This window comes from Nomascus leucogenys, chromosome 22a, assembly GCF_006542625.1.
Source record: "Nomascus leucogenys isolate Asia chromosome 22a, Asia_NLE_v1, whole genome shotgun sequence".
Classification (NCBI taxonomy): Eukaryota; Metazoa; Chordata; class Mammalia; order Primates; family Hylobatidae; genus Nomascus; species Nomascus leucogenys.
This window is the reverse complement of record NC_044402.1, coordinates 128,768,492-128,794,517: the sequence shown is the minus strand read 5'-3', so window position 1 is coordinate 128,794,517 and position 26,026 is coordinate 128,768,492. Positions and strand designations below refer to the sequence as shown.

Genomic DNA, 26,026 nt, shown 5'->3' with positions numbered 1-26,026 from the left:
TTTCATTTTATTCTGCAAAATACACTTTCATCTAAGCTCATATCTTTTTGATAAGATGTAATTAATGAAAGCAATTTAATTAATGTGTTCAGGCACAGGCATACAAATCAGAAGGCTTTTTCACAGTCTGATCCATATCTCTAGAGATTTTTTTTTAATTTTTTTATTATACTTTAAGTTTTAGGGTACATGTGCACAACGTGCAGGTTTGTTACATATGTATACATGTGCCATGTTGGTGTGCTGCACCCATTAACTCGTCATTTAACATTAGGTATATCTCCTAATGCTATCCCTCCCCCCTCCCCCCTCCCCCCACCCCACAACAGGCCCTTGTGTATGATGTTCCCCTTCCTGTGTCCAAGTGTTCTCATTGTTCAATTCCCACCTGTGAGTGAGAACATGCAGTGTTTGGTTTTTTGTCCTTGGAATAGTTTGCTGAGAATGATGGTTTCCAGCTTCATCCATGTCCCTACAAAGGACATGAACTCATCACTTTTTGTGGCTGCATAGTATTCCATGGTGTATACCTGCCACATTTTCTTAATCCAGTCTATCATTGTTGGACATTTGGGTTGGTTCCAAGTCTTTGCTATTGTGAATAGTGCCACAATAAACATACGTGTGCATGTGTCTTTATAGCAGCATGATTTATAATCCTTTGGGTATATACCCAGTAATGGGATGGCTGGGTCAAATAGTATTTCTAGTTATAGATCCCTGAGGAATTGCCACACTGACTTCCACAATGGTTGAACTAGTTTACAGTCTCACCAACAGTGTAAAAGTGTTCCTATTTCTCCACATCCTCTCCAGCACCTGTTGTTTCCTGACTTTTTAATGATTGCCATTCTAACTGGTGTGAGATGGTATCTCATTGTGGTTTTGATTTGCATTTCTCTGATGGCCAGTGATGATGAGCATTTTTTCATGTGTCTTTTGGCTGCATGAATGTCTTCTTTTGAGAAGTGTCTGTTCATATCCTTCACTCACTTTTTGATGGGGTTGTTTGTTTTTTTCTTGTAAATATGTTTGAGTTCTTTGTAGATTCTGGATATTAGCCCTTTGTCAGATAAGTAGATTGCAAAAATTTTCTCCCATTAGGACTTCATGTCTAAAACACCAAAAGCAATGGCAACAAAAGCCAAAATTGACAAATGGGATCTAATTAAACTAAAGAGCTTCTGCACAGCAAAAGAAACTACCATCAGAGTGAACAGGCAACCTACAGACACATTTTTATTAGTCAGAGTTTTATTGCTCTTGGACAAGAGCCCCACCAATACTTCTGAGAAGCTAAGAAGTACTTTCACTGTGTTTCAAAGCTAGATATTCACATGATGGAAAACAGATATAATATTCTGTATTTGTAGAAGCTGTTTCTCTCAAAGAAGCAAGGACTTTAAGTACAAATAAATAAAATTAAAGAAAGATCAGCATTATTGAGCTTATTCACATCTCTATAGAAGGAAGACACAAGAATTTCCCCCTGGGGTATAAACCACTCTCAAGTCTCAAACACTCTCTTCTGATCTAGCAGCCTGTCAGTGGTCTTCAGGCTGGTTTCTGATACCAGAGAATGGCCTAGCCAATTTTTGCAAAACAGCTAGATGTTCCGTTTTATCACCATTCTGCAAGAGTAATCAGAAGCATTGAAGAAATGGGGATATTTTTAAGAAAAGAAATAGAGAATTATCCTACTAAAAGTGACATTTAAAGAAAGCTAATCTGATCGTTTTCAAGAGAATTCCTTAAAACAAAGACAGCTTGCAATCTGGGATCTCAGGAGGGGAATACTGGGTGGGGATGGGGAGAGCAGAGGGGAGGGGAGGTGGAACCAGTGTAGGGGTAGTGGGTGGAGAGAAAAAGAAACCTGGGGGAGATACATTTGGCAGTCAAGATCAGGAGGACTCTGGCCATAAGGGCTGAACAGGAAAATGACTACTTAGGCTAAGATGTTTATGAGTGGTGGTACAGCTGAGACCATTGGGAAGCGGGCACTGGGAGACAGAGGGGAGAAGCCATGAGTTCAGATTCAGCCCAGTTGCATCGAAAGAGCCAGCTACAACATTCCCTCTGGAGGCAATTTCATTCACCATCTAAGGAAACTTCTGTATGCCCTGAGCCACATCAACATCAGGGTTGTACTGAGGACAGAATGCAAGTAATAAAAGCTTTGATTAAGGGCTCATTTTCTCTTCCTTCAGCAAAAGCAGGTCAGGAATGGCTTCTCTTGCCTTAAAGGCAACCATGTCCACACAGAAACAGAGAGGTGGACTGCCTGTGTTGCATGGTGAGCTCATCCTCTAGAAGATGTCAATGTGGTGACCCTAGGTGGGAAAACTTTAAGCCACCAGTTATGGTTGTTTTGCAGTTTGAATACAATTCAGCTTCTTATTCCAAAGTCAGTCTGTTTGAGGACTTCTCTTCTGGACTCTGAACTCCACCCACTTCTCATTGCCTCCAGCAATTTTTTCTATACAGTGGTGACAGTCCAACATGCCAGCCTTGTTCTGTTCTCTATAGCTCAGTTCCTTGAGCATCCTTTTCACTGCGTGTGAAGAGCCCCTGGAAGGAACCTGCATGCTTTTACTTTTTTCTTTAAAAAAAATCAAAAAGGGGGACTCTGAAAACTTAAAATAGCTTAGAACATTTTGTGGAGTTGAGGCTGATGCTGCACTGCTGGAAGTAGGCAAGTGATCTGTTTTTCTGAATTCCTGTGGTCATTACCCCAAGCCTTTTATATATTATGTATTAAATATATCTGTCCAGAAACACAACAGGTTTACATTGAATATATCTAATCTGGCATTAAAAATTCTCCTTTTTATCTTTGGGTACTTAAAAAAAAAAAGACTAGCCAACCCTGCTCCCTAACACTAGCCTCAAGGTCTCCTCTGTTTTCTTTCAGTCCCTCCTCTAAGAAAAGTTCCCAGCATAGTAGCCTGGAGTAGACACTGCATTCCCCACCTGTCCTCATAGCATCTGTCTTTCTCATATCCTGTCAGACTCACCCTCCTGGTTAGAGTGCCAGTTTTCAGTCCTGCCAGTGTCAAAGTGGGAGGGAATAACATGGCTCAGATAAATTGGAATACCTCTCTACAAGGGACCTTCTGGCTCATGATCTCTCACAGTGAGCCCTCTCTTTTGCACACTAACATTCACTAGGCACATCTCTGCCTCTTGAGAAGAGAACTCACTCTGAAAGACTCATATCAGGGCTCATATTCTCCAGGATGGAAACCATCCAAGAAACAGATATATCCCTTCACAGATTATGTGCCCATCTGCATGCATCTTAAAAGGCAGTTGTTTCCTATAGCTTTTTCCCAAGAAGAGAAGAGTCAGAGAAAAGAGAACTGTCTCTTTTTTATTTTATTTTATTTTGTTTTATTTTTGTCTTGCTCTGTCACCCAGCCTGGAGTGCAGTAGTGTGATCATGGCTCACTGTGGCCTCGAACTCCTGGGATCAAGCAATCCTCCCACCTCAGCCTCCTGAGTAGTTCAGACTATAGGTGCAAGGCACCATGCCTGGCTAATTTTTTGTTTTTATTATTTTGTAGAGACAGGGTTTCACAGTATTGCCTGGTCTTGAACTCCTGGCTCAAGTCATCCTCCTGCCTCGGCCTGTCAAAGTTCTGAGATTGCAGGCAGGAGTTACCGCAGCCAGCCAGGTCACTTATATTTTAATTGCCACAGTCCAAAGGCATGCACCAATACTCAAGAGATGCGTGGCCATTAAATTAATTGTCCCTTTGTCTAGTGGCAAATTCTGCTCTACCTATACTTTGCATACCAACACAAAATAATCCAAAGTCAATGGAAGGCTTTCATGCACTTCATATACTTTCCTACGTGTGTGTTTCTTCTTATATTTTCCTTCTCTTAACATTAAAATCACATTCCCTTCACTGATAGTATAAATATTATAGCATTATGCTGACTCTAAATAACAATTAATCAGCTGTCCTCTATTTATGTGTCTAACTTGATTCTGCTTAAACCATTGCTGATCATTCATAAATTATACTATATTTGCATTTCCTGAGTGTATCTGTTTTTGTAACTCTTGCATTTTATACTTGAGGCTCAAACTCAGTTACTGCATTCGTGTGGATAAAGCTCTGATCAACTTTCAAAGCCTTCTTCAGCCAGCTGACATCTGTGTGATATGACAGAAGTAGTGTGGCTTGATACTTCTTTTCCAGTCCTCATCAGTTCCCAAGCTCTAACTCATCCTCTGTACTCTTATTCTTTTGACAACATTAAGATACAGTGTAGCTTCCAGTAATTGAGTGGCACAAGAAAAACAGGGCGATATCTGAGACTGTACGGAAGCTCTGCAGGTCATTTCTTGCCATCTTAGAATGCATCCTGACCCAGGGTAACATACAAAGTCTCTAAATTACATATATGGTGACATAAATTTCAAAGAAAGGAGGGCTTTTATTCATAAAGCATCTCCATTTTGTGCTCAAATTACATCCTTATGTGATATTTGTCAGAGATAAATGCTCCATAAATCAGTGTAATCCGTATTTATTTACCAGAAGCAAACTTAGACCAGGTATATATTGCAAAAAACATTTCATAGATAAGGACTCCCCTACTAGAAAAACACAATTCATTTATCTGAAGGTCATTCATTTGTATGTTTATCATGAGATGACAATTTTACCTTTTCTCTTCTCTGGTAGACTTCCCTCCTACCCCCCTTCACAGTAAAGGGAGAGAATGAATGGCAGGCTCACCAATAACCATTTCCTTCCTAACCCTTCCAATCAATCATGCCTTTGATCTGGTAAATTTTTCTGGATAACAGAGAATCATTTTCTTCCAAGAGCTAAAAGAACTCCATTATTTTACAATACTTTTAAAATAATCAGTTACAAAATTTCTAAATTTTCTTATCAATGGTATAATGCATGAATGCTTTACATCCAACCAAATAGAATTACAGAATATGTCATATGAATAATAAAATAATATACTTTGGAAGTGATTTCTCCTTTTTGTCAAAGGAGGCTAATACACAAGGACTCAGGCAGTCATCCAATAAGACCATCATTAAGAGAAAAATGTTATCCTAACATTTAATTAAACCTTGTGAGAAATAGAGACTAACTCACTCAGTTTCTGATGCCAAATTTTTTCTTCCACACAGTAATTTTATTTCTATTTTCTTTTGTTGCTTCTTCTTAGTAGTTCAGTGTGCTTTAAATAGGCATTTCACAGTTTCCTTGTGAAATAATGGAGAACTATTTATATCCCAGAGTAGAAAACAAAAGACTATAGAATTCTCAGAAAGTTTGCTATAGTGTAAGCTAAATCAGCATGAAGTTAAATGTATAAAATTACATGAAACCTCCTGACTTCTAGTCCAGCATAAGTGTGTGTGTCTGTATGTATGTGTGTGTGTGTGTGTGTGTGTGTGTGTATACTAGGCTTTTAAACTATTATAAAATATTTAAGTCAGCAATTAAGCATTAATTAAGCCAGTGACTAAACTTTGCAAAATTATACTAAAAATGTTTTGTAGACTCTTAGAATGCTTCAAGACATTAAAGAATATCTGGCCCAGCGCAGCAACGAATTTCTTTTCAATGAAGGATAAAAGATTCTTTTCCCACTACTGGGAACCTTCATTTCCCATCACTTCCGCCACCACTCATTCTGCACCAGCCATTTACTGTCCTTCAAACCCACCAGGCACACTCCTGCTATGAACGTTTGCTTTCCCCAGTAATCTCTGCCTAGGAGGCTGCTCTGCCCTCAGATGGGAGTGTGGCTGGCTTCTCACTTCATTCAGATCTCTGCTCAATGTCATCCTTAGAAAGTCCTGTCAGACATACTTTCCAAAATAGCATCCCTTATTTCCTTATCCCTTTGTCTGGCTTTATTTCTTTTCATAGTAGTTTTCATTATCTGACATATATGCTTATTTATAATTTGTGTGATTATGATGTGTCCTCCTACAACAGAATGAAAAGGAAAATGGTTTTTTTGTTGTTGTTATTCTTGTTTTGTTCACCAATGCTCCAGTTAAATAAACAGCACCTAGTACAGACAGCAGGTGCTTAACAAGTAGTCGAATGAAAGAACAAATGAAAACTTAATATGGATGGCATTATCCTTGTTTTATAATAGCATTCCAAAGCTAACATTAAATATAGAGTCTAACTAATACTTTTGAATGTGATATGAGCCAATATGGAATCCATGCTTAATTTTTTATTTTAAAAGTATCTTGAAAAGAAAAAAGATATCTTAAAATGGAAAGAAAAACAAACCACAAAGAAATACCACTATCACCTGTTAGAATTACTAAAATAAATGTAAAAGCAAAAATTGACAACACCAAGTACTGACAAGGATAGGGACAAGTTGGACTCTCATACCTTGCTGGTGGAAATGGAAAATGGTAAACCCACTTTAAAGGACACTTTTTCAGTTTCTTATAAATTTACCATATGACTTAGTAATTTCATTCTTGGGTACTTACCCAAGAAAAGCAAAACCTTAAATTTAGATATAAACCTGTAGGTAACTGTTTATAGCAGCTCTATTTATATTTGCCCCAAACTGAAACAACTCAAATTTCCTTCAGCTAATGAATGGCTTTAAAAAAAAAACTCTGTGTATCTCCATAGAATGGAATGCTACTCAGCAATAAAAGAAAACAAACAACTACTCATGCACACGATAATATAGGTGGATCTCAAACTCATTATGCTAGGAGAAAGAAACAGGTCATAAGAGGCTACATATTATAGGACTCCATCTGCATAACATTTTAGAAAAGGCAACATTTTAGGGATACAAATCAAATCAATAAATTAGAATAAAGCTGTAATATTGTGTAAGGATACAAATCAGATCATATATTAGAATAAAGCTAAAATATTGTCTTTTTATCTCTCAGTATGTCACAATTTTTTCCCTTAATTTGTCACAATTTTTCACTTATTCAGGTCCTCTTTTCAACGCACCAATAAAATTTTGCAATTTTCTTTATTCACCTTCTACAGAAAAAAAAAAGGAAAGGAAAGAAATCAGATCAGTTGTTGCCAGAGGCCGGGACTTAGGATACATTTAACTGAAAGGAGAAGGATGGATTTGAGGAAGGTGATGAAACTGTTCTATATCTTGATTCGGCTGCTGGTTACACAACCATGTGCATTTTTCAAAACTCATAGAACTTTACACATAAAAAGTGAATTCTATAGGAATGTGGTATCTCTATCAAGAAAATGTTACTTGGAGTAAAGATGTCATTATGTTGCCAAGCGAATAGGTCAAAGTGTCTTAGTATTTGCCTTCATTCCAATCATCTCTTCTCCATCTTCACCATTCACTATTCAAATCCAATGAGCCACTCACATCGCAGTCTTCTTGTGTAAGAAAATGTAACTGAGTGCCCTAGAAAGAGCCTAGAACTGCAACAGGAGCCCTGCAGAGTCTCCTCTGAGTGATGCCCATGCCTCTTCCAATGGGTTTCTCTGGCTTCCTTTATTTTACTGCTCCTCTTGCTTTTTCTCTCCACATCTCCAGCACACATTCATTAATACTTCGTGTCTCATTCGAAAGTTAACATCACACTGTCCAAAGTTATCATCAAGTATAGAGTCTAATCAATGTATTCAAGATATGTTGATAAGAGATTTTGATGTCAAACAGCAAGCAGCTGCTCTGTACCAATAGCATGTAGGGAGAAAAGTGTGGGACACAAATTGAATATGTATATACTTATATAATACTCATATATACTGGGAAGCACGCACCTTCCAATATTTTGAGGAAGAAATTTTGTTTGTATTACAAAGACTTTACAAGAACAAAGAAATATTTATATTGGGACAGGCTCAGTTTCAGTTATATCTTGAGGGTTGGGGAAGAACATTGATGAAAACTTCAGGAAGCAGGTGGAATGATATGAAAAAAAAAATGTGTGCATCATAAAGGCTATATGGTAGAGCCGTTTATTAAACCCGTGGATTATAGCAGAGCATTTATGGAGGGAGATAATCTGAGACAAAGCCTAGGAACGTCTAAATTGGGCAAAATGCAGTATCTTAAACATTGGAGTTTAGTCACTGTTCATCAAAAGATTAGCAGGAGAGAGCTGAATTAGAATCTATTCTGTCTTGAATGCTAGCCTATTGTTTGGCAAAAAGCCCATAAAACTTTGGGCTCACCCACAGCAAATATTGTCCTTCTGTCTTGTTTTGCAAAACCTAGCTTAGTTTCTGACAGGGTTAGAAGGTCCTCAGTCATATTTATTGCATCAGTTAGTCAATTGAAGTTAAAGTCTTATGAGAGAACTATATAACATTAGTAATAATATTAGTAATAAAAATAGCTACTCTTTGTGAGCACTTGAAATAATCAGATACTATATGCATTCATTATTTCTAATGTCTACAAAAGATTCCTCATTTTGAGTAGAAATACCACCCTCATTTTTGGGAAAACTGAGTCTCAAAGAAGTTAAGTGACTTGCCTTGGGTTGAACAGCTAAATAATGGAAGAATTAGAATTTGAAACCAGATTTGTCTTCAAAGCTTACATTTTTATTCTTTATTTTGGTTTTAGTAAGCTAGATGGATTTCAGAGATAAGGAAGATAGAAAGATGAGAGAATTTATACAATACGAATACATACGACCTTTGTGTGTGTCCACCCTCCCCTAACTTCCTTTCTCAAGTATCATCTCTGTTTTAGTTTGTGAGAGCTGCTAATACAAAATATGCTAAACTGTGTAATTTGCAAACAACAGGAATCTATTGCTCACAGTTCTAGAGGCTGGAAAGTTCAAGATCAAGGCGACAGCAGATTCAGTGTCTGACGAAGGCTCATTCTCCATAGATGGTGGCTTTTTGCCATGTCCTCACATGGAAGAAGGGCAAAAAGCTTTCAAGCTTTTTTTTTAAAAGGGCACTAATTCCATGCATGAGGGCAGAGCCCTTTAAACCTAATCACCTCCCAAAGGCCTTACCTCTTAATGCCAACACATTGGGGATTCGATTTTAACCTATGAGTTGGTGGGGTGGGGTGGGAAGAGAGGAGGACACATTCAGACCATAACAATCCCCATCCCTTTTATTCCCTATCACTGCACTATGTTTATTTCTTCATGATACCCACCACAGTGTGTAATTAAGTGTGTACTTCAATGCTCCTTTATTTTCTGTTTGGCTCCCATGCCAGATATTAAGTTCCATAAATATGGAGATCAGTTACATATTACTCACTGTTGTATTACTTGGAGAGTAATCCATGGTATGCACTAAAAAATTGCTATTTTTAAGTAATTGAAAGAACTTAAGTAATTGCTAATTGTTAAGTAATTTGCTCTCCAAATTAAACTTTGGAGAGCAGACTATAAGACAGGAAATAGATAAAGAGATGTTCCAGATAGCACCGAATTTTCAAGCCAGGGTAACTGGGAGAATTGTTCTGACATCAACTGCAAATAGGGAAGTCAGGAAGTCAGGTTTCTTTCAGGCACTGGAAGTGGAGAAGGAGGTAGTACGTATGTAGACATGAATAGTCCAAGGTGACAGCAAGAAATCCAAAAGTAATAACTAACAGGAGTGCGAAAAGCCAAGCTCTACAGAAAGGTTAAACCTGGAGCTACAGATCAGCGAGTCATCCCTCCAGGTGGTAATTAATTCCCTGAGACTCCGTGAATGATAAGGAGATAAGGAAAATGATTGATGGGAGTGGAAAGACCAACACATTGATGACCAAACTATAAGGAATACTTATATTTACGGCACCTGGGGAGGAAAACTAGCTAAAAAGAGAGACATGTCATCTCCACCTGCCCTGATAAATCCAGACAACACAGATCCACCTTTCAACGCTCTAGTCAAGGGCAAAGCCCTTTGCCATCCCTTCCCCCCAGGGAAAACTGACCAGTCCATCCTTGATGATAGCTGACCTGGATTGTCATGGATCAAAGCACCAGATTTCCTTTATCACAGTCAGAGTGCTTGTTCTTTCTCTAGTAAAGTTATCCCTCAATATTCTCAGTGCTCACATCAGAAGAGCTCAATGAGCATTGGTTGACTGATACTGACTGAAGGAGAGTAGGCAAGCAGGAGGAGAAAAATGAGAATGGCACATCACAAACAATAAATAAAAGAAGAGGAATTGTCAAATGTTGTGAAGATGCCAAGAAAACGTTCAATGAAACAGATATTGTCTAAATTTTCCTGCATTTCTGATACTAATAGCAACCATGTATCAATTGCATACCCTGTTGAGGCTAGCCCTTTACAAACATGTTCTCATCTGATCCTTAGAATAAACTTCTGAAATGCCTTTAATTATCTTCATGTAATAGATGTAAAAACTAAGTCCCACAGAAGTTAAACGACTTGCCCAAGCTCATTCAATAAGATGAAATGGGATTTAATTTCAGTTCTGCCTCCAAACCTCCATGACTAACAACCAGTCACTGTCTTCTCCAATTTAAATTACTTAAAAAATATTAAGACATTGCTCAGTGATGTTTGGGGCTGTGTCCAGGTTACTAAGAGTCTATTCCTCCCTCTCTGTCCAATCCATACTAAATTTCTTCAACTTGGTTCTCTATATAAAAAGAAACATAACTAATGTAGAGCAAAAGGATCTTCCTAACCTTATTTACTGAACTCATGAAATTTGAAAAGAAAATGTGCCATTATTATTTCAAATTTGTGAACACACAAAACATTCATTATTAGCTCTTCATCTAAAATAAGTAAGTCGGTAACTAAAAAGAGCAGATAAATAAATGAGCCGTTGACAGCCTGGTGAGTTTTTCTCTTTTCCTTCTCGGAAAGCGACTCTCTCAGCAGGGAGAATATATTCATAAAGCTTCGAAATTGTTGAATTCTCAAGCACATATTCTTCCTTCAAGCATTCTTCTTTTCCTAATGATTTGTCCAAGCCATGAAACTAAAAGCTTTTCGCAGGCTAAAATTGCTTTACATGTGATGCTAAGTGGTTTACTGAAGTCTGCATTTTCATTCTCTTTGCTTATTTGGCTCTCAATGCATACTATTTGAGAAAAGGAGAGGGAGGAGGAGCAAAAGGGGAAGGGAGGAGGAGACTTACATGATATTTGGTATAGAAGTGGCCTTCAGATCATTTGCTTTAATTGTTTACGAAAGGCAAAGGGAGGCCGGGAGCTAGTGGACTTAACTACACAGTTAACAAGGAGTCAGGACTGGAATTCAGGCCTCCTGAACACACCTGAGCTGAGAGAGAGAGAGAGAGAGAGAGAGAGAGAGAGAGAGAGAGAGAGAGATGGGTAAATGCATAGACTGGGATTTGGTAGAACCTGAAAATGAGAAGCCATATAATTTCAATGGAACACTGCCCTAGTGGAGGCTCTAATGTCTGGAAGCCTGACTGAAATTCTAGTTCTGCAAAAACTAGATAAATTATTGATCCCTCTAAGCCTGGGCAAAGGAAATAGTAACTATGATGATAGCTAATGCCTATCGGGCACTTAGGATGCACCAGGCACTGTTTTAAGAACCTTATCTATGTTAGCCTTGAGAATTTACCTCACAAACCTAGAAATTTAATTCAGGTAATAGTGTAGGTTAGAGCATTAGCCCAGAGAGTTCTCAATAAATGTACTATTATTTGGTCAATAATTAAAGAATATAAATATAAATATAATGAATCATCTAAATGTTAATGAAATTTTGGGAAAAATATATCTTATTTTAATTATTGATATAATCAGATGAACTAATTTTTAATGATGATAAAATTAAAATTTTAAAGTTGCATTTATGTGGCGAATGAATATTCTCACCAAACAAGAAGCTCTCGTCCAAACATTTCTTCTTATGCACGGCAAGATTTAGGTTTTATTTTCAATTCCAGTTCCTTATTCTGCTGTTTCTGTTTCTTCTAAAGCAAAGATGTGCTTTAGGAAAGATGCACAGCATCCCAGGGAAATGGAAGAGTCAAATGAGAAATCTTTCTAGAATTTTTCATTGAATGAGCAGGTCTCTAAAGCACTTTACATTTTCCTCACTTCTAGGATAGGACAGAGCAAGATCTTTGTATATTTTTAGTTATGTATTTTTAAAATAGATTCAAAAAAATTAATATCTTTAAAATACCTGCTGAGGACTCGGCAGATTCATCTGTCTGTGCGTGTTTCTCTGTTAGAGAAGTTAAGTGCAGGTGAAATCCCACAGGTAGCCAGCTCTTCTCCCAGCTAGCCTCATCTTCAGACAGCCCCTTTCATAGCTCTGGAATCTTCGCGGTGGGAGGTTTCAGACTGATGACTTTTGGCAAGTCCCCCTCTGCTTGTCTGTGTTTCACCAGGAAAATGTATCCACCCAGCACACCAGTTTTCTGAAAGCACCAAGTGAATTGTGTTTTGAACTCTGTCACCTTTCTAAGTCTGATACCGATAAGTGACAGTTGCTTTTCTCTGTTGAAATATTTTGTTGTAACTGTGGTATTACGTGTCCTAAATATCTCAGAATGTAGACAAGGTGCAGGATATAATTTTGAGTAGTGAGCTCTAGAATGACTACGAAGTGATTCTTAGTCAGAATATTTGTTAAACTGCATTGTAAGACATTATTAACTAGTATATTCATTTGATGCCCGTGTTTTGCATTTGATCTTAGCCAAAAGGCTGAGAAGCGATGATGCCTGTATTTTAAATCTTTAATGTTCTTATGATGCAGAGTTAACGAGTGCTTTGTTTTATTGATGAGTGTTCTAAAATCTAGGGATCACAGAAAGGCAAGGAGCAGAAGCATGATAACATCAGTTGGCTTAAAGATAACTCAAGTAGGTGTAAAATCATACTTTCCTTTGAGAAATTAAAATACTGATAATACTTGCCAAGTAGATTAATTACATTATGTAATTTGCATCACAAAAAGTTTCCTCTCTTTCAAGAAAATTGTCACCTCAGAATTTCATTAATGGAAAACTAACTAAAGTAGAAGTCCATAAGAAAATGTAGTTTTATTTACAAAAAAAATAGATGCAGATAAGATTTTGGAAACCTACCCCAAATCATACCCATTTGTATGGGTATATAAGACAGCCCTCTTCAGTAATTTCACATCCAAAGTCAGGCGCTGAACAACTTGGGGCAGAAATTCAAATCTTTCTGGGACTCAAGGTCTTCATTTTCAACCTGAAAATTTCTGTAAAGATTCGTATCTTTAAAATAATTCCTACCATATAGCGTTGCAAAAAAGATTAAATGAAAAAGTAAAAAAAATATATATATAGGAAAATTTTAGCACAACTTCAACATATTCTAAGCATGCAAAAATAGTAGCTGTAACTATTAATACTAAAAAATGCATAACTAAAATTACACCTCAAACCAGAATATTTGCTAAAGAAAATTTGCCATCACACATCTGAAATATTTTCAGTCCTGTCATTTCAGACAGAAGGCATCCAATGTTCTATTATCCTTTTCAGCCACCTTCAAATAGTAACAGTAAAACCCAAGTTCTGAGAGAATAGCTTACCGTTTCCATGGCACAGTGTTTCCCATATATCATCTCACTGAATATCCTCAGTGATCCCACCAGATGAGTAGTATCCACATTCACAGCTGTGGAAACTGAAACTCGGGGTTTAAGTCATCTGTCTGAGGTCACTCTGCTACTAATGACCAAGTTAGGATTTCAACCCAGTTAGACCACTAATGTTGCTGCTCTTAAACTCTATTCTATGCTGGAAATAAAAGGGAAAGGCATGTGAATGGCATAAAGTGAATGTGGATTTAGAGCCTTTTTCTGCTTTAAATAAAGTTCATCTAGGTCAATGGTTTTCAATTTTTTTTAACTAAAAATTCTTTTGCACTCAAAATTCTTTTGCACTATAAGAAAAATATTAGGGACCTCAAGAAACTCTTGTTTATATCGATTTTACTTATTGCTAATTTCCATATTACAAATTAAAGCTAAGAAAATTTTTTATTTATTTTATTTTCAAATAATAAAACAGAATTTAAATTAAATAAGAATTTATTATTTGACAAAATAATTTTAAAATAATAATAAACTCATTATCCTATATAACATATTTTTAAGAAAAATATTTGTTTTCCAAAACAAAACAAAACCCTTTAGCAAGAAGAGTGATTTCAATTCATATGTTTGCAAATCTCCTTAATGTCTGACTTGATATAAGACAGCTGAGCTGCCCTAGCTGCCTCTGCATTCAGTCTGTTGTGCTGTCACACATCATGTAACCTCTGGAAAACTCCATGGAATATACATGAGACAACAAGAGCAAAAAGAACAAATAGCATCTTAGTATTATTATCAAAGTAGTCTGCTTGCTGCTCTCTCTGAAAGATTTCAGGAACCCTGAGAGGTCCTAGCCCACGCTTTAAGAACCAGTTTAGGTAAAATATTTAAGAGAACTGAGAAGTTCCCTAGCCAACGTCAGTCTGCAGTAATAGTCCAGGTTTATCATTCAATTACTTGCTCATCCACAAAGGGTCTCTTTGTACTGTTCTGGGAAAGAATGATGAAAATTTATTAATAAAAATTTATCATTAATATAATAAATGGTATTATTTTGATATATGATTATATTTTATATTCTTATAAATGACAATAACATTTATCATTAATAAATTTTCATTATTTTTAGATGAGTAATATTACTCATCTAAAATGTGTCAGAATTAGATATAGTTAACTGTATTCAGAGGCCAAAAGTAATGTATTTCTATCTTTACAGAAAAAGGGAACACAATCTTTTGTCATACAAATGAAATGTAATTGAAGTACCATCCTATTTTAGTGGCATTAACCAAACTGATTAAATCTGTTATGTTGTTTAAGTGAAAGTAGTAGTCAAGTATTAGCAGACATATACCCTAATAAAATAGAGGGTACCAGAAAATCACTGCGAATCTTTAAAAAGATGAAGAAAATGTTATACAATATTTGGCTTTTTTTTTTTTTTTTTTTTTGAGACAGAGTTTCACTCTCGTTGCCCAAGCTGGAGTGCAATGGTGTGATCTCAGCTCACTGCAACCTCCGCTTCCTGGGTTCAAGTGATTCTCCTGCCTCAGCCTCCCGAGTAGCTGGGATTACAGGGGCGCGCCACCATGCCTAGCTAACTTTTCGTATGTTTAGTAGAAACAAGGTCTCACCATGTTAGCCAGGCTGGTCTCAAACTCCTGACCTCAGGTGATCCACCCACCTCAGCCTCCCAAAGTGCTGGGATTACAGGTGTGAGCCACCGCGCCCAGCCAATATTTGGATAATTTAAAGACATTAGCAGTTATTGATAATATTTTATCTTCAAAATCTCTCAGCTCCAAAATATGCTTGTTCTTCCTTGCTTTAAGAATCCAAGCCCAAAATAAGATATTTGTAAGTCATATTTGGTTTTGTTAATTCATGTATTCCAATTATTTTTGCCATACCATGCTATTTCTAAATGGCAAATGGTATTTAATGCAATTTGTTTCTAAGTTATTTCTAACAACTTTTAAACTTAACATAGTACCTTAGGTGTTCTAGAAAAATTGTACACTAGTTCAAAGCTATGTTAGCAGAACCAAAGAAGTGAAGAATCGATATCCCATCAAAGGAAAAACCCCACATTTTGTTAATTGAAAATATTTATGGAGTGTGAAAGAACACTAGCACTAAATGAAATTTGATCCCCATTGCCCACAGAGCCATACCCCCCAAACAATCATTTGATTGCAAATTATGCAAAAGCTACACAATTGACATTTCCGGGTGTTGGATTGGATGGGAGAACATCCGTGTTAACATTAATGTATTTCTCTCAAGCTAATTCTAGGCTGGATATTTTATACATTTTAGAGGTGCTATCATCCTGCAAGTTTTTTTCTAACACGCAGAAGCTCTGAGGAAAAGAAAACACCTACAGGTTTTTTTTTATAAGAAAAAAAAAGCTGCTGTTTAGATAGAAAGCATTGCTGAATAAGAACTGAGTTTTTCTGGGTTCCCCCAGGTTCTTCGCAGCAATAGCCTGCTGGAGTCAACAGACTACTGGTTGCAGAATCAGAGGATGCCCTGCCAAATTGGTTTTGTAGAAGACAAGTCTGAAAACTGTGCTTCTGTAAGTACACAGAATTCTTGGGATGTTGTCTGATAAAGCAGGGAAACGGGCACATGTACCCATGTTTAGGACCAAAAGTTTCATAATTCATTAAATACCAAGTTAAAAAATTCCTTTGAAAATACATAGCTGGTTTATATGGACTGTTAACAAAATAGCATGCAGAGCTAATGTTTCTATCCCCATTTTGCTCATTTTAACAGGTAAGTTATCTAATAGAAAAAATGTTTATATTTTCAAAAATGACTGGGAAAAAGATTCAGAAATAGAATTGTGTGATGAGAAGTAAAAAGCCATTCAACAACTCTCTTGTATTCTTTTCAGTATATTTTATATCACCTGCTAGTAGATATTTTCTAATATGAAAAGTGTCTACAAATGTTCATCATTCTTATATGTTACAGTCATTATTTGAAAACCTTGAAAAAAACTTTCCAACCTAAAAAGAAAAACAGGCATACATTTTAATATATTGAAGCTGAGCCTTACATACAAAACTTTCTTTTCCAAGGAAAAGATATTCTTCCAGATAAACAATATAATTCTTTTAGCTTGGAATGTGATTAGATATTATGGTAGAATATGTTCCTTCCTATATGTTAGAAAAAACTATATGTTTCATTTTGATTGAAATCACCTAGCTCTAATGGGGTCATGATTACAGAGATTGGGGGAGAGTGTTTCCAAAGAGGAGAAAAGTGTAATGTAATTCGCATGACTAAATTGAGAGCATCAGCTCTGAGCTATTCCTGGAGGTAAGTTGCATGCCAGCATTTCTGTTAAAAGAAACAAAAAAGGAAGCTGAATATGGGATAGGGAGGCTTTTTATATATAATGAGCAGAACTAAAGAACCAGAACTGGCAGACAGAGGATGTTACATTTCACACTGCACAAGAAATGCAGTCCATTCAATAGACTTAAGTCAATCCCTTTGTTTAGGCAAAGGTTTATGATTCTGCTACTTTTAGTACTTTTGATCCCTTATCCAGAAAATTAGTTGCTGGCTAGGATTCTTTGGGGAAAACACAAAGAATTAAGTGGCAAAAATTTAAGTGATATCTTCTTTGCAAATTCAGTTCCGAGATGAGTTGGAAAATCTAGGCATTTGCAGATACAGATCTCTAGTTACACAGGTATAAATTGTAAAATGGAGAGGAAAAGCTATCGGCAGACACACTTTGGTCAAAGTTGTCATTTGAACAGCTCCTAATAAAAAGTCTCTCAGGAGAACTCACTAAAGTTGAGGCACTAAAAATTGTGTAGTGAAGGGCAAAGAGTATATGTTGGGGGTCTGGATTTCAGAGCTACAATTAGAATGCTAACTTTAAATTTGTAGTCCCTTTATAGTGTCAGATGGTATCAGTGTGGTTCAGCGAGTTTATCCCGCCTTTATGATTCTCCTTATTCCTTCCAAAATGGGAAAAACCTATACACAAGTAAGAGGCATATTGGAAGATTCATTTGCTCCCAATAGTTTGTAATAATTGAAACTTCCACAAAAATGAAAAATTGAATTAAAAAAGTTGAACTCATAAAAGTGGAGAGTAGAATGGTGGTTACCAGGGGCTGAGATAATGGATTCAGGGAAGGTTGAGAAGATGTTAGTCAAAGGATACAAAATTTAATTTAGATGGAAGGGATAAGTTTAAGAGGTCTATAGTAGAACGTGGTGACTATAACTAGTAGCAATATGTAGTATTCTTGAAAAATGCCAAAAGAATGGATTTTAAGTGTTCTCAGCCAAAAAAAATGATAACTATGTGAGTTAATGCATATGTTCATTAGTTCAATTTAGCCATTCCAGAATGTATACACTGTATGTTTCAAAATAGCTTGTTGTACACAATAAGCATATTCAATTTTATTTGTCAATTTAAAACTTAAAACATTTTTAAAAAGCATCCAGGACTCTAAACCTAGAGGGAATTTCAGGGTCCCTATGAAAAACTAACCCTAATCTCTCAAAAGTGTCCTGTAGTTGCTTTTCTTAATTTCCAAATCCCCTGTCTTTCTGGCTTGGCACATATTTCTAGCATGGGTAGAAGAAACTTCGATGTCCAGAGTTGCACATTCCTGAGGGAAATTATTACCTACAGAAGAAATAGAAGTAAACCACAGAGGTGATGGACTAGGACAAGGAATTCATGAGCAAAATAGCTACACAGAAGCAGTGACCAAAATCGTCAAGGAATAAGGACTTAATTCCTTTTCAAAACCAGTTCTCCACATCAGCATGCAAATGAGAGTATAATTTAAACAGGGAAAATAGATTATATTTTAAAATAATATTCTCATTAAAGTTTAATTTTAAGAATAGTTTTATAAAATCATCTCAAACTTAAATGTCTTTACATATAATCACAAGAGAATCTGAGGAACCTGTAGCAATTCAGTTATTATTGCTTCGTAAGCTGTTCACAACTCTGGGGGGACCCAACTCCAGGTTATTCTTGCTTCTTTAACTTGTTTCATCCTGACCAAAATTAGTAGCCAACGTTTTCATATCCAGTTGTGATTGGTTTGGTATTCACTGTAATGAACTTCTAGTGTTTAGATGTGTGGTTTCTTTGATCTCAGTATGTCAGAGGTAGCAAAGTTTCTTGAATTCAAGATGTCCACATCATATTTTTATTGAGGGACAGTCTCAGACTTGGAAAATATTCAGTGTTGTGTACATATTTCAGTACCCCTGTTTGTTCTCAAACATCAAATGATGAGTTATAGTCATTTCTTCAGTGGGAAATTGCACTCATTTCACAGTTAATATAAGAAGTCTTAGTGAAGAGCAGTTTGGAGCAGCTAGAAATACGATAGGCATGCGGAACAGGAACCACTATCCAGGAAGTCTGGCTCAGAAGCCCCCCAAAGACATCTTCAATAGTTTTTCAAAAGCTATGTGTATTAGTCTGTTTACATGCTGCTGATAAAGAAATACCTAAGACTTGGTAATTTATAAAGAAAAAGAGGTTTAATGAACTCACAGTTCCACGTGGCTGGGGAGGCCTCACAATCATGGTGGAAGGCAAAAGGCACAACTCGTATGGTGGCAGGCAAGACAAAATGAGAACCAGGCAAAAGGGGAAATCCCTTATAAATACATCAGATCTCATGAGACTTAGTCACCACCACCGGAACAGTATGGGGAAATCTACCCCCATGATTCAATTATCTCCCACTGGGTCCCTCTCACAACACATGGGAATTACGGGAGCTACAATTCAAGATGAGATTTGGGTGGGGACACAGCCAAACCATAAAAACTGTGCTTATGTGTTTCTAATTAAAGTCTCCTATCAAACAATAGAATTTTATTTCTTTTTCTAATTTGCTATTCTGAAAAAATATACTCATATACTAACCTTCATGGCATTTTTTAAACCTCATTATTTAAAAGAAAGGAAATGAGGGGTAAGATAATGGAATTGGAAGCCGATCTCCAAAACCCAACAGCTGAGACATTATCTTGATAGAGGTCCTTCACATAAGTTGTAGGAATTGGACTTATCAGTACTCTTGACTTTTTTTTTGATTAAAAGTTAAGTTAGGCCAGACATTGTGGCTCACACCAATAATCACAGCACTTTGGGAGACTAAGGCAGGAGAATTTCTTAAGGTCAGGAGTTCAAGAGCAGCCTGGGCAACATAGTGAGATGTTGTAGTCCTAGCTACTCAGGAGGCTGAGGCAGAAGGATTGCTTGAGCTCAGGAGTTCAAGGCTGTAATTAGCTATGATCCCACAACCGCACTCCAGTCTGGGTAACAGAGTGTGACCCTGTTTCAAAAAAATAAAAAGAAAAAAGAAAAGAAAGCAAGCAAAATTTAGTTCTTTAAAAATCTTCTACTGCTTTTTCATGTTTACTAGAATTTAATTTTTGACTTTTCAGAAAACATCTTTTGGTTGAATACTTCCTTAACATTACCTTGACCATTCACATTATTTCTATTCAGAGTTACTATCAGGCTGTTTTCTTATTGGTTATTTGAAGACTACCAGCTATCATCCTCCAAACAAATTATATCTTTTTTCTAGCATGCACTTTAATTGATGAATCACAGTATTTAAAAATGTGTTGTATCTGCCTTAAACTTGTAAACAAGCAAATAAAGCTCTCAAGCAGCCTTCAACATTCCTCACATGATATTGCAAAACTGAGATGTTTTAGAGCTGCTCTGTGAGTCTTCTGTGCTAATGCAATCCAGTGGAAACAATGACAAATGACATCTCATATAATTCGTGTTTTATATTATTTCTCCAAATATACCTAAGCCCTATTTGACAAACACCACAGTTGATAAGTTGTTCTATGGAAGAATCTAGACTCACGTGATCAAAGAAATATTACTATATATTATAATTTGAATAATTATATATTATATAATAATATAATATAATGATATATTATGTATAATATATAATAATGATATATATTATATATAATATGATATATAATATATAATATATAATATGATATATATATATAATATATAATATGATATATAATATATAATATATAATATGATCTATAATATATAATATATAACATGATCTATAATATATAATATATAATATGATCTATAATATATAATATATAATATGATCTATAATATATAATATAATATAATGATATAACATATATATAGTCATTATATAATATATAATATAATAATTATAGAACTGTGAAAGGACATTTTAAATTATCTAGTGCAGATAGTTACGAAGTTTTCAAGAAGCCTTTAGTGTTTTTTTCTTTAAAACTCAAGTTTCAAAATTATTACTTCTTTAATTTTAGACTTACTGAAAAATTGCAATGAGTGCAGAGGATCCCCAGACTCCTCAAATTTTTCCACGTTTGCTTTATCCTTTTCTCTGCGTGTACATGTGTTTCTGTGAAAATGTACATATATAATTTTTTTAATGGAAACACCAGAGAATGGATTGCAGACATGATGCCCCTTAATTTCTACTACACACTTCAGTGTGGAATGTAAATACATAAAACCAGGATTGAACCGAGACCTGCAGGAATCTTAGTTCAGTACCCATTGTACAGTGGGTACTGAATTAATTCTTTAAATACTTATTTAACAGTTTTTAAGAAGGAGCTAAATGTTGTCTTAGAAAAGTAAGAACCTAGCAAATGCTAATGGCAGAAGTCATCCAGCCTCTGAGCAAAATAGAGGTCCTATATTCAGCTGGACCCACTCACTTTAGGAATCAGTTTACGCATCAAGAGCTACCTGAGCAAGCAGCAGGCTGTGGAGGGCAGAGTGAGAGGCAGCTCCCAGCTGCCACCATGGAGGGCTTATTCCTGCCAACTTCAGCCGGTACCACGCTCTGAGAGAGACCCTTGGATAAGTTCTGTTTCTTCCATTTTAACGTATTTTCAAGAATTTTCGTGCCCATCCCCGTTAGGTGGGTGCAGAAGGGACCTACTTGAGAGGCTTGCTTCTTAATCCAGCTCTAGAGGAAACAGATAAAGCAAGGCAGCTGAGTGAGGCAGAGCGGGAGACCCCAAGCCTATCTGTGTGGCTTCCCCTTTGCAGCAGTTCCTGAGGCACCTCAGCAAATCCAGCAGGCCCAGAGGAAACTTTCTGACTTTCAGTCAAATGAAATTTCTACTAAACTTTATCAAGCCTCTTGAAGACAATGAATTAGGTTTCTCTCGGGGGTTGGGGGAAAAGCATGACACAGAACATCGGTGGAGAAAAGAGTCACTCATCATGGCGGCCAGATGACTCAACATCCGTGAAGGTTGTGCGGAAGAAACAGAAACCAAGAAAAGTGAAACATGAAACTGAAGAGTGGGGCCTGGCTCACACCTGTATTCACAGTGCTTTGGGAGGCCGAGGTGGAAGGATCGCCCGAGCCCAAGAGTTTGAGGCCAGCCTGGGCAAAAGAAATGAGTCCCCCATCTCTATAAAATATTTTAAAAATTAGTTAGATGTGGTGGCAAGCACTTGTAGTCCCAGCTATTTGGGAGGTTGGAGTGGGAGATCACTGGAGCCCAGGAGTTCGAGGCAGCAGTGAGCTATGGTCACACCATTGCACTCCAGCCTGGGTGACAGAGTGAGACCCTGTTTCAAAACAAACAAACAAAAAAAAAATTGAGGAACTTTTAGTAAACAACTTGAAGGCTAAACTTGAAGTGGATTGCCAAACAATGCAGCGTTAATTTAGAGTATATTCGGTAAATACTGTATGGAGTGCAGGCTTTAGACTTACTCCATACATTTATCAACATCTTGGATCCTGAAACTATTAAAGAAAAAGTTTTTACAAATTTATTTTTATTTAAAATTGACTCCAAATTAGATCTTATGGTTGTAGGTAGAATCCTACATAGTAAAAATTAAGATCATTGACTTTGTTTTACTTGCTCAAAGAATTACAATATATATCTAAGTATTAGGTAAGTAGAGTGAGACTCCCAATAATTAATAGGATGAAAGTAATTTATGGTGAAATATAGGTGATTGTCTATATGACTATTTAAGTATCATGCAGCTGCAGAAGCCAATTTTAAAATGTCTATACTTCAGTAAATAACATAAACATAATTTAAAAACCAATTGTGTTTAAAATAAAGGTAAGCAATGTATTTGACAAACTCAAGTATTAATCTCAATACATAATGAGTTTCTGTACTACAATATGAAAAAAATGAAAATTCCAGCACCAAAGTTTGCAAAAGCCATATGGAAAGATACAATTGTTAGCATACACATGAGAAAAATAAGCTTCTCTGGTAATCAAAGAGATGCAACTATAACTATTATACCATTTATTTTGAGTAAATTGCTCAAGAGTTTTGAAATTATTACACCCAATTTAATGTAAGCACAGTACAGGGGACACTCAGCAACTGACAGGGGGAGTATAAATTGATAAAGTTGTATAATCTTCCTGGAGGATAATTTTGTAATATGTTTCACAGAAAGCATTTTAAATGTATGACTAGTGATCCACTTCTAGAGACATATTTTAAAGAAATGACCAGAGTTGCATGCAGACTGGTGTAAAATATGGTTATGGTACAAAATGGTATGTCTAAGCAAACAGAATGGTTCAATTTAGAACCTGGGACTGGAGTCAGACCACTGGTTTGAACCCCATAGGCTCCCCTTTCCAGCTATGTAATATTGAGTGAGTTTAGTCTTTCTCTGCCTCAGGTTCCTTGTCGGCAAAATAGAGATAATAATTGTATTTACCTCATAGATTCAAGGATTAAGTGTGTTATCACTGGTAAAATGCTAGAACAGTGCCTACACACAGTGAGCATCAGATAAGTACTCAATATACTTAACAGCAGGTGATGGCAAGACTTAAGAGAGAATTTACATGCCCAGCAGTATAGGAATGGTGAAATAAACTTTGGACATCCACATCATGAAGACTCGTGCATCCTTCATAAACTAGATTTGCAAGAAATATTTAAACACATGGAAATTAAGGCCAATAATGTAACTATATAAAAAGTAGGCTACAAAATTGTACATGTATGTTAAACAGCATATGTTAATGAATTGCTTGAAGAAAAGAGAGAAATCAGGAATAACTACAATGATTATGGCTTGAGTTCCTAGGTGTATGGACGCTTCTAGTGTATGGAAGGGGAAGACTAAGGAGGGGGAGAATGGGCTGGAGGTAGGAAGTGGGGATGATGCTGGATGTCCTTTAGTCATTGAAATGGAGAAGTCAAGAAAATAGTTGAGTGTTAAGTTGGAGTTATTGGCAATATCGGGACAAGAGATAGACATTTGAGGGTCTTCAGAGTGACCATCAGAAAGTAAAGATCAGCCAACCAGGGAGAGTGTGTAGATAGAGAAAGCGGCTTGGGCTGAGCTCTGGGCCACTCTTATAAAAAGTGCTTGGCCATTCTCTCAGAGGTACAACGAAGAGCTGGTGCCAAAATCCTGCTGAAACTACTCCAAAAAATAAAGGAATAGGGACTCCTTCCTAACTCTTTCTATGTAGCCAGCATCACTGTGATACCAAAATCTGGCAAACACACAACGACAACAACAAACTGCATGCCAATATCGCTGATAAACATAGATGCAAAAAAACCCCAACAAAATATTAGCAAACTGAATCCAACAGCACACCAAAAAGTTGATTCACTACTATCAAGTAGGCTTTAATTTTAAGGTGCAGGGCTGGTTGAACATATACGAATCAATTAATGTGATTCACCACATAAAGAGAATTAAAAAGAAAACCATACTATCATCTCGATAGATGCAGAAAAAGCTTTGCATAAAATACAACATCCATTCCTGATAAAAGCCCTCAACAAACTAGGCATCAAAGGAACATACCTCAAAATAATAAAAGCCATCTCTGACAAACCCACAGTCAACATTATACTAAAAGAACAAAAGCTGGAAGCGTTCCCCTTAAGAACTAGAACAAGACAAACAAGACAGGATGTCCAATCTCACCACTCCCATTCAACATGGTACTGGATGTCCTAGCCAAAGCAATCAGGCAATAGAAAGAAATAAAAGATATCCAGATAGTAAAAAAAGAAGTCAAACTATTTTTCTTCACTGATGATATGATTCTATACCTAGAAAATTCTAAAGACTCCACAAAAAGGCTCCTAGAGCTGATAAACAACTTTAATAAAGTTTCAGGATATAAAATCAATGTATAAAAATCAGTAGCATATCTATACACCAATAACACTCAAGATGAGAGCCAAATAACACAACACACACACACAAACACACACACATCTTAGGATTACATCTAACCAAGGAGGTGAAAGATCTCTACAAAGAGAACTACATAATACTGCTGAAATAAATTATAGATGACATAAACAAATGGGAAAAACATCCTATGCTCATGGATTAGAAGAATCAATATCATTAAAACGGACGTACTGCCCAAAGCAGTCTATAGATTCAGTGTTACTCTTATCAAATTATCAATGTCATTTTTCACACAATTAGAAAAAAAACTATTATAAAATTCATATGGAACCAAAAAAGAGCCTGAATAGCCAAAGCAATTCTAAGCAAAAATAACAAAGCTAGAGGCATCATATTACCCACTCCAAACTATACTACAAGGCCACAGTAGTCAAAACGGGATGGTACTGGTACAAAAACAGACATATAGACCAATGGAACAGAATAGAGAACCCAGAAATAAAGTTCATATCTACCACCATCTGGTCTTCAACAAAAACAACAAGCAACGAGGAAAGGACTTCCTGTTCAATAAATGATGCAGGGTAACTGACTAGCCATATGCAGAAGAAAGAAACTAGACCCCTACATTTTACCATATATACCAATTAACTCAAGATGGATTCAATACTTAAGTGTATGACCTAAAAATATAAACATCCTAGAAGAAAACCTAGGAAATATCATTCTGGACATCATCCTTGGCAAAGAATTTTTGTCTAAGCCCCCAAAAGCAATTGCAACAAAAACAAAAATTGACAAGTGGGACCTGATTAAACTAAAGAGCTTCTGCACAGAAAAAGAGACTATAAAAAAAGTAAACAGACAACCTACAGAATGGGAGAGAATATTCACAAACAATACATCCAACAAAGATCTAATATTCAGAATCTATAAGGAACTTAAAGAAATCAAAAGGCAAAAAACAAATAACCACATTAAAAAATAAACAAGCAAAAAACCACCCTATTAAAAAATCAACAAGCAAAAAACAACCCCATTAAAAAATGGGCAAAGGCCATGAACAGACATTTCTTTTTTTTTTTTTAATTGTACTTTAAGGTTTAGGGTACATGTGCACAACATGCAGGTTAGTTACGTAAGTATACATGTGCCATGATGGTGTGCTGCACCCATTAACTAGTCATTTAACATTAGGTATATCTCCTAATGCTATCCCTCCCCCCTCCCCCCACCCCACAACAGGCCCCAGTGTGTGATGTTCCCC

The 26,026-nt window shown here is 36.3% G+C and overlaps 1 protein-coding gene across 6 annotated transcripts in view; it reads left to right on the top strand.

Moving 5' to 3' along the window:
* The window catches only part of SPHKAP (SPHK1 interactor, AKAP domain containing), a 195,979-nt gene that overhangs the window by 58,332 nt on the left and 111,621 nt on the right, over positions 1-26,026 (top strand). For 5 of the 6 annotated variants that reach the window (XM_030802758.1, XM_003274715.3, XM_003274714.4 and 2 more), the window contains one exon: positions 15,994-16,101. In XM_030802758.1, coding sequence (XP_030658618.1) covers positions 15,994-16,101 — 108 coding nt within the window. Of the gene's footprint in view, positions 1-15,993; positions 16,102-26,026 lie in introns of those variants that run through there. The other variant, XM_030802761.1, reaches the window with a different exon arrangement.